Source organism: Aplidium turbinatum, chromosome 8 (assembly GCF_918807975.1).
Source record: "Aplidium turbinatum chromosome 8, kaAplTurb1.1, whole genome shotgun sequence".
In the NCBI taxonomy this organism is placed as follows: Eukaryota; Metazoa; Chordata; class Ascidiacea; order Aplousobranchia; family Polyclinidae; genus Aplidium; species Aplidium turbinatum.
The window spans coordinates 19679754-19690006 of NC_137479.1; the positions used below are offsets into that span (position 1 = coordinate 19679754).

Sequence of the window (10253 nt, forward strand, 5' to 3'; positions counted from 1 at the left end):
CACTTAAATGATACATACATCATTCATTCATTTATTTTTAGTCATTAACGCGTCCGGGACGAAAAAGATACTAACTAAGTATAGTAACTACAATAGTCGATATAGGCCTACCAGGACGTTAATGAACGGGAAATGGTGGCAAAACCTTGAAAGGTTTAAAACGTGCCTGAATAGTAAATCATGTAGTAGCCTGTATGTCTGTAGTTAGCACGGCCACAAAACCCAAAAAAACAAACAGAAGCACACATGTAGCAATAAATGATAGCCTAATGAAAAGTGTTGTGGTTCGCATTTGCCAGTTCCAATATTAATGTGGATGAGCAGTCATCATAATAAAAATAGGATGGAGAAAGAAAACCAGGCATAAAAGAAACCCATCCTTAGGCAAAAGCCCGTTTCGATGCGGCCCAGGAGAGCAAAGTGTTGAGCTCTTCCCATGGTCAGACTGCACATCACGCAGTAGCCTACGACGATTGAGGAATTTAGACGACATGAACATAGATTATTCAATTATGACGATATGAATTTAGTTTTATTCACTGACGACATTTTAATATTGATTGCCTTCATATTTGACCTTCTTATGAAAAGTGTTCAGGTCTGTTCGACACTACAGTAAGACTCTTTCCTGTTGGACCATTCCTTTCATACCTTGCTAAGGTATTGCCTTTGTAGCGGACGTCGAGTGGTCTGAACATCCTCCCATACCTAGCTGTAGCTGCTACAGCAACATCCCGGGTACTAGCGTGTAGTGGGGATGATCTTGAGAACAATACCTTGCTTCTTTTGTGAGTAGGAGATTATTACAAAGAAATGAATGAACTTCCACGTCGGAATGTTGTAGCCAAATAATGCCTTGAAATCAAATAGAACGAGCTAAACTAATTCAGAACATGAAAAACTATACTACAACCATAATTAAACTAATACCGTGACTTCCAAGAAAGGCATCCGTGACAAACTGACTGAGAAATTAAGGCACCACACAACTGGCCGACAGAAACCACACTGGAAACTCACAAACTGACTGTGTTTATTTAACGCTGAACGATTGGTTTAAAGGGGCTTATTGCTTCAAGCAATGCAGCATGCAGGGCCGTAGCCAGACCGCAGAGCAAGGAGGTCCAACTGTTTTTAGGGAGGGCCGAAAATTTTTAAATGTGCAGAATCATTATAATTGTGGCTGTTGCTCGAAAATGTTGGGATTTTTCCAGGGGGGCGAATTTTTTTCAGGGGGGCGAGGTCCCCCTGGCCCCCGGCTGGCTACGGGCCTGGCAGCATGTGTCAAATGCGCAACACCTATAACAACGTAAAACTGCGTATGTAAAATCAAACCCTGATAAGTGGTGAAAATTCCGAGGAAACGCCCTAATTTTCAGCCAGCGTTTCAAATTCCTACCAAGCACAAATTTCACAACGGCAATTAGACTGTCTAAAGCAAACATGAAAAAGGACCGCAGGCGCTAGGCCTACACCTCCTAAGAAAATTTTCCATGGATTTTTCTTGTATTATTTTGGCATTAAGACCTTTTCACAGTCTGACAACCCTGATTACAGTGATTATTTTATCTTGTTTGAGTTTGGCTTATTTTTGGCCTTTTTTCTACCTATTTGGCCTCAATTTGGCCTTTTTTCTTGTTGAGTTTGGCCTTTTTTTCAAATTTCAGTCTGGCAACCTTGACTACAATCATCAATCAATACAACAGAGCGATAACAATAAAGATTCTTCATTTCTTTGTATAAGTCAATGCTGCAAAACTAATAGTAATTCATACGTAAGAAGTTGAAATTGATTTATGACGCTGTCACTAGGCTCCCCTAACCCCCCGCATACACCACCCCATGTTTTCTCATCGGATCTCGACGAATTACAAAATCGACTCTAAATAGGAGTGGGGTGGACATGTCCACCCCAGTCCACCCCGTGGCGCCGCTACTGTCAATAGCTAATTAAATCATGCAAAACAGTAGGGGAGTGTGGGGATAATTGGGACGCGTTACAACTGGGACACCTGCAATATTTCCCGCGTTTTACATCCAGTCATGCTAACGATCACGTGTTCACGTAAACATCAGTTTCCTTTCACTTGTGTGCAGTTGAGACCATTGTTGTATTAGCTATATTCAACTTCAGTCGCTGTAAGTAGTTTTTGAGTGAAAAAATTAATTTTTTAGGCTTAGCATTATTTTGTAATAGTGCTCGAATTATAAAGGTATATTAGTTTTAGTGAATGGACTGTGTTGCTTCAGGTATCAGCTTGCATTGATGGTAGTAAAGAAGTCATCTTTTTGCAAGACAAATGGTAGAACTACAAAATGGGCATGGCGTAAAAACATCTTGCAGGAGAACTGGGACAAGCTGTCCCAGTTCTCTCCAATAGTAGTGCTAGTTCTCATCGTAGGGTTAGATCTTGAGAAAAGACACCGGAAAAAGTCTAACTTTGCAGTGTCGCTTAGCCTAAACGTCTGCAAAAGAAGAAACACGTCGCTCGTGATGAAAGCTCAGATGATGACAACGTTGTGACGATCATGGCGGATAGCAAAGATGATGAACTTGAGAAAAGTGAAGATGAATCTTTAGATCCAATTAATTTAGGAGGTGTTGATCCGAATGCCTTGCAAATGGGGTGATATGTTCTTGTAGAATTTAAAATAGAGAAGGCTCCCAATCTTGTATTATCTGTGGCTCAAGTTGAGGAAACATCGACTGAAGATGAAGAGATGATGGTTAACTTTTTAAGGAAAACTAGTAAATTTAACAACAAATTTGTTCATCCGCAAGTCCCTGACTCCCACCCTATTTCTCCGCTTGATATTATTATATTTCTCCATTCTTCCAAAGTCATCTTCGAAAGGAACAACACTTTGTAGGCTACCAACGTCAGCATAATATTTGCAGTCAAGTTTGAAGATCTTGATATTCGCTAAAAGATCGAAGATATTTTTTCACAAACATGTTTGAAACTTTGCATTTCTATAGTGTGCTGCTGACTGTTAACATAATTTTTGTTATTTAAGTTTGTTATTATTGTAATAAAACCAAAAGACAACTTTTAACAGCAAAATTTGTGTGCATTCTTTGTACTGCCCATTTCACCCCAAGGTGTCCCACTTCTCCTGCACGTGTCCCATATATACCCATTTGACTCACTGCTTTCAAATTCAAACCATTCATTTTTCTTTAAACCTATGATTTCATGCAATCCAAGATTGATGAAGGGCATCAAACTACACAAAATACAAGCGCTAGTAATAAAATCTCGGGAAGCAAAAAATCATAATTTGCGTTTTTCTGAACCCTTAAAATTTTGTCCCACTGATTCCCAGTCTCCCCTATGTATTTACTGCTCTACAAACCCTTGACTGGGGGCCTACCTCTAACTAGGGGCCCACTTACTAGTTCGTGCAGCATTTTTCGGCTTGTAGTTTTACATTTTTTGTTTCGATTTTGTAAATTTTTTTTGCTTGCTTAACCACATTCCGTTCATTTCGGCGATAGCCTATTGGGCAAGTGTTATTAGGGATTTCAAGGGAGTGAAAAGATTTTTGTCTCAAACTAACAAAACGATGCAATATTTTGAAGTAACCACTGCTCACTCGAATAGCCTAGTTATTTAATAATAGTTAAATTGATAATTTCAGTGTGAATCGAAATAGGTTATGAAGTAAAAATTCTGTCTGTGAAGGTGGGGACACCTCAGGCAAAATTTCCGAAGTTTATCACAGAAATATCAGATCTTTTGTCTTATAATCAGCTGGCTTCACTTCTAAAACAATACAAAGAGTGAAAATAGCAACCCAAAGTCTAACCATTAGGCATTGAGAGTTTTTTCGTTTATCAGTATTGCACGAGTTGGTGTCCGACAAATTGTTGGTAAGCAATTGTTCGTAAAGCAATTGTTGGTAAGCAATTGTTCGTAAAGCAATTGTTGGTAAGCAATTGTTCGTAAAACAATTGTTCGTAAAATTAATTCTTCGTAAAACAATTCTTTCTAAAGCATTTTTTCGTGCATGCAGTTAAAATTTGATGTAGGCTATACGAAGAAATGCTTTACGAAAAATTGTTTTACGGATTTCATTTTACGAAAAACAGTTTACGAACAATCGTTTTACGAACAATTTGCCTATAACCGCACGAGTTAGGGATGTTTGCACCTAACCTTACTTTTTTGCATCCAACCCTATAAGTTGCTGCAGACATTTCACAGAAAATTCGAGCATTCTTGAGGATGTCAGTGGGAAAAGTTACAACATATAACAACGCCATAACCATAATAAACTTATTTCAATTTTACACTCAGTGCTTGGTGCAATTTTATCATATTTTGCTGAAACTCAACTCTTGTGCATGAACTACGCTTGAGTTTTCTCGTTTGTTGTCATAACATAGCTGTTCGCTAGCACATATGAGCAACAAAAATCCAGGCAGGCTGGTTATGCAGTTACGTGTACAAACAAGCTTTTTTTCTCATGTTTACCTTTTTTTTAAAAACTTGGATATTCATGATTACAAACCAATTTCAAACTTGAAACGATGTGGGCCGAGACTGCATTAAGTTGACCATTGTCAATTTTTTGAAAATCACTTAATGCTTCAAAACATTATCGCAACATTGACCAAATCTTTGATGTTTTAGGACAATTTTTTTTTTTATTACACAAACAAGTTGAAAATCAGACCAAACACTACAACACACCAATTCTGTGTTGACGTTACCACAGTATAAATAACCTACAGTTTAAGCAGCGGTGTAGCAACATTGTCTGAGGCCCTTGGATGTTTGTAGAAAATGCTGTCCAACTTTTATGTTACCTCTTATATTCGTAGTCAGGCGCCTAACCAACTAAACTATCGGAGCAGATGAGTATAAATTTGTGAGTTTTCCCAATATTAGTATTACAAAATACAATAGAAAAAAACAACACCATCACTGTACGCCGAATAAGCAGAGTAAACTGCAAAACTGTGGCTGATAAAGTTATTGGCAATGCGGAATAGTTTTAAGATTCTTCAGACATGATTTTTTCTGCAGACGACTTAAAAATTTAAATGAGATACTGTTTGCTGTATGTTTTCATACCTGGTCGATGTGTGTATCTTGTCTTAGTTTGATACATAATACTTCACCCGGACACACTGAAGCTTACTGTATGTAATATATGGAGGGCTTGGAGGCTGTAGGCAAAAAAACAACTGTTTCTCTGCACTTTATTGTACGACTTTCAAGCGTAGCAAAAAACAAATCACACAAATTTAAGAGATGCATGCTCGGCCCGCGCAAAATTTGTACCCTCATCATTGCACAGTTTACTTTTCTTTTGCAAGCACGAGTGAACAGAAATTTTAGAGTATAACACAAAGAGGCCACCTTGCGGTCACGATTTTGAAGAAATGGTTGTGCTGTAGTTTGTTGGTTTGCTTCCGTCATCACGCATTTTATAAAAGCGGACAAAAAATGGTCAACTTTGAGACAGACTTACGATTAAAGCAAAACGCACAACGACAAAGATAATACGTAGATCTATTGAGCAGCAATTCAGGCAGTTAATGATTGCAAAGTAATATTTGACAACTATTGTCTCTACTCATCCACGAAAAAAAATCCAACACAAGCTGTGAATATCTTATATCAAAACACGATCGAATGCCTCGTTGAGAAGATGCTAAACGTTTCGACAAAAGTCAAAAGATATTGCATTGGGAGGACGGAATGCAAAAAAAAATTTAAAATGCACAAACGAACAGCTTTGCAATGCATCTACATTCTACAACACTGAACCGAGAAAGGAGAAAAAAAATCAGCGGTTATAATTATGTGATGTTCAGGAATTTTTCAAACAACAGAAAGTGAAAGTTAAACTGCATGAAATGATCAACTGACAGCGATAAATGTACTGACACAAAAGTTCAGAGAATATCCAGAAAACTCTACGACGGCCTTTACACATGGCAGACGACAACAGGCACTTTTGAATGATGCACGACATAATCACTGACAGAACCAAGTATGGTTCGACGGATTGCTCCCAGACCACGAGTGCCCACAACTATTAGATTGGCCTCAACACCTTCTGCACGTTTGATGATACCTGCTCCTGCGCTACCATCAATGGTGTCCACAATCACTTTGTACCGAATCTATAAAGATTAAAGAATGTAGGACAAGTAGGGTACAATGAAGTCGAGGAAATGTTTTTGAGTAATAAATCGATTATCAAGTCTGTTATTCCTGTTACACTAAAAATCTGCCGAGCAAAAAACGTTCTAAAAGTTGAAGTCAATTTGTTTGTGATTTAATATATAGGCATTGTTGTTTAGGCTTGTGGCTGATAATACAAACTTGGTCAATTTTTGCTGTACGCGTAGAATAGGAAGCAAAATTAATGGAACAGCCTACATACCTTTCAACAATGGGGCTAGTACTCAGAAAAAAATCTTGCATAAAAATAAAGATGATATGCAACTGAAAAAGCTCTCCGACAAATCTTAATGAAAACATTGCACAATAGTTAGGCCACTATTGGTGCGACAAAAGGAATATTGCAATAATAGCACTCACTTGTTTTGCTTTGCATTTCTCTGCATATTTTGCGGCTAAATCTTCCAATCGTTTTCTATGCAACGCCACGATGCGGTTAATCTCTTCTTGTGGATACGCTGCACCGCCTAACCAAAAATAAGTGTGAGAATCATAGCTTTAGATCCTTTCTGTACAAACAATTTTGATGCTCCTTACAATTGTTGATGTTGCTGATAACTACGACCAGCTAAAGTCAATAGGCCTACCAACGATTTACAGAAGTTTGTTAGGTTAACAAATGTAATATACATCAAACGTACGGTACGTCCAGAAGATTTACACATGAGGAAAACTAATTTGCGGAAATTTGAATTTAAAAGCGATCAAAGAAAATCGTAGAATGATCGAAAATGAATGAGAGAATTTGTAACAGAAATATGTAGCAACAAATTTTCTATTCTAGAAATACAGAAATGCTGAGGTCGAAACAAAAAAACTTCATTTTTTTAAATGATCTACAGCTAGAATGAAACTTAAATGAAGAATTTGACCGATTGGCCATTTGAAGCCTATTAATTCGCTGTGAAACTATTTTTTCGCTTGGATGGCTTGAAGTTTTGGCTTATAAATGAATAATATTATTGTGCAGAGAGAGGTGGAAACCAACCAAACAGTATAAATTTAAGTTATGCGAATTAGGAACTTCATTTTACCCGGCCATAAGTTCATCTTTTTTGGCTAATGAAACTAAAAATATATACTTAAAATTCACATTTAAACAAAAAAAAAATACTATTATTACCGGTACTACAAAAAGTGCTCAATGCCAAACAAAGAGCCAAGCAGAGCAAATAACATCAAATATAATTACTACTCTCTGAAACCTCTACACTACAGCCTGTTTCACCCTAAAAGGGGATTATCAGAAGGTCCTTATTTAAATAGATTTATTCTATTCCATTTATTCTATTCTATTAGAATTATTTTTATTCTATTCGAATAAAGACCTTCTGATGATCCCCATTTTAGGGTGAAACAGGCTGTAGAGATTAGTAACTATATTTGATGTACATTTCACAGTTATGTAGTTTTTTTTCGCTTTTGAAGTACAGTCAAATAAATAGAAAAAAACTTTTATGTTACTTGATTAAAAAAGATTCCTTAATTGGTTTACTGTTCGAATTAGACTTTTTTATTGTATCCAGGCTTTATGCCATGTAGCTGAATATTTAAATCAGGCAAAGAAGATAATAATCTTTAACATAATATATTAAACTGAACATAAACTATCTACGAACGTTTTCGGCCATACACATGCTAGCCCTTTTCAAGTAACGAAAAAATAACTGATCTTCACACTAAATTGAAAACGAAATGCCTAAGAATAAAACGGCAAAGCAGAGGAGAAAGGCACATCACATGGCGGTTAATTCCGCGAGGCAAACACGCATCATATGATAAATTAAGAAAAAACGTTAAGCACATAAGAAGCACCTGCGGCAAACAACTGCGTATTCAGGCTAGGATTGCATGATTTTATTAGCAAAGCAATCCTAGCAATAAAATCATGCAATAGTCTTGCCACTATCTTGCCACAAGACACAGCTGCATAGTGCATATTCTTGAGCTGTGGCAAACAGGCACCCTTTGAGCGCCATACGAGTGCTCAGTGCTCACACCACTCAGCTATGCAGCCAACATCACTGAGTTCTTAGCTAGACGTGGTTAAACTCCAAACCTAGTTTAAATCTTAGCTACTAGTACCTCCACAGTGTAAGCAAAATAACTCCACTAAGCAAAAATTTAACAAAAACGTTGTTCTGTCTCAGTCTAACAGCACAAATCATATAAATGGCTTCAGGTCATTGGATGAGAACAAAATTACCATGTGCACCTGCAAACATGCCCATTGTTGGGAACGCAGGTTGTTCAGCTTCATGACACACAACCACTTCCATCCCTTCTTTATATATATTAGAAATGAACCCTGAAATCATTTAAAGTTTATGTAGCAATAATAATAGTGGCATGCATATAGTTTCACATTTATAGTAAAAACCATGCTCCAAGGCATGGTGTGCAACAACAGAAAAAAAACATGATTTGACACAAGCATAAATACAATAGAGAGGACAAAACTCCACACAAACTTGCTTGTAGGGTAATGTACATTAAAACAAATGGATTATTCAAGTAGACATTCTAAGTGGCTGCTTCACGCAAAGCATGCCAAAATATGAAGTTTTAAAGTCATTCATAGGAACATTATACATTCAAAAATCATAAAAACATTTATATTTTAAACTCAACTCTCATCATTTTAGCAAAAAATGCATCATGCAGCGATTGCAGCATAAGTTAAAAATCTCATATAAGATCACCAATGAGTTAAGAGGTATAGTGCATGTGCGTATTTGCTATTATTTTTTTTCAAGGACCTCTGAAAATCATAATATTTGTTAACAGTTATCATGTAGTCTTTTTTTATTAGAAAGATACTTTCATCCTCTTTACCTCTTTAAGTATGTAATAATTTGGTGGTATTATTGTGTGAATTAAAACTACAATACTGGTAACGCATTTTGTGATTGCTATTTTAATTCCAAAATGCATCCAAACACCACTGTTATTCTGGCAAAATAATTCTGAGCGATGCAGATCCGCCTACTAAAACAATTTGTAAAAAATGCATGGTAAATAATGTGATAATAACAACAACACTTGGACCCTGATAAAAGCACTGTTTGTTGACATATTTATTTTTATGCTGCTTGAAAGTTAGGATGCCATTTTTTTTATAAAAAACAAAGTTTTTCTAAAAACATATTCTGAAAGTCAAAAAACAAGTCACATAGTCAGCGCAAAAAGATAAAACTTGCACAAGCCGTGATGACGTTTGATAACATTATTGATAAATATATATACTTTAAATTATTTTTAATTGCAAAATATTTGCAAATTTGTGAAGTGGACGCAATTACGCTGATGGTTACAAATACGCACATAGAGTAGACCCTATAGAAAGTTCAACTTTAGTCAATTATGCAATAATGAACCTTTTGCCTTATTCCTAGCTATGTTATTATAGATACTTCCCTATTTCAATTTATAACATTAACAAATGCAATATAAACATAACATGTCGATCTTTGCTTTTATTTCGTTTATGTATGGTACCCTCACTTTTGTCACTGATGAAACATAAGTATTATCAAATAGTAATGATACACATACTTACAGTCAAATGCCTTTTCTGAAAAGTCACTTCCATCAATAGCTACAAGAGCCTTCATTTTTCAAAATATTGTGAATTAAACCCTTAAATTTTAAAATGGTAAACAAAATCCTTAAAAATGTAATAAAAAAGCAATTAAATCCTTATCTCTGTTACAGCAAAGGAAGTGGTATTGTCACAGCAGAACCCCCATACTAATTAATGCAACATTTTTGTAATGGGGTTCAGGCTTGCATCATTGTTCTATATTTCTTTCATGGAAACTAAGCCTATATCTATCTCTACAATTCAACAGTTCTTAGTCCCCAAATTGTGAGAGTTGAATGCCAATAAATGTCTACTTTGCCTACCTAATGTAAAACAAATTTCTTAAAATAGAGGCAACATTTTAAACTAAAAGTTTGAAGTTGATTGAAATTACTTAAGTACAAACTTGAACAAAATCAAGCATGATAAGCTTAAAACTAAAATTTTAAAAACAAAAGAAATCAAACTGA

The 10253-nt window shown here is 36.0% G+C and overlaps 1 protein-coding gene across 2 annotated transcripts; it reads right to left on the reverse strand.

The window, feature by feature from the left end:
* Positions 1-5191: 5191 nt before the first annotated feature.
* On the reverse strand, positions 5192-9919 carry LOC145775357 (universal stress protein YxiE-like). Of its 2 annotated transcripts, none has more exons than XM_082586646.1 (4): positions 9760-9919; positions 8416-8508; positions 6561-6667; positions 5192-6139 (listed from the first exon to the last, which is right to left on the reverse strand). In XM_082586646.1, exons 1-4 carry the CDS (start codon positions 9812-9814, stop codon positions 5942-5944), a joined length of 453 nt encoding a protein of 150 aa, XP_082442772.1. In that variant the 5' UTR covers positions 9815-9919; the 3' UTR covers positions 5192-5941. The 2 variants fall into 2 exon arrangements, with proteins under 2 accessions (XP_082442772.1, XP_082442771.1); XM_082586645.1 differs by having other exon boundaries at positions 8407-8508.
* Positions 9920-10253: the final 334 nt, after the last annotated feature.

Coding starts and splice junctions, on each gene's coding strand:
- LOC145775357 (XM_082586645.1), bottom strand. CDS start 9,814: ATGAAGGCTCTTGTAGCTATTGATGGAAGTGACTTTTCAGAAAAGGCA. Junction 8,509..9,759: donor TTCAGAAAAGGCATTTGACT/GTAAGTATGTGT, acceptor AAATGATTTCAG/GGTTCATTTCTAATATATAT. Junction 6,668..8,406: donor CATGTTTGCAGGTGCACATG/GTAATTTTGTTC, acceptor ATTTTTGGTTAG/GCGGTGCAGCGTATCCACAA.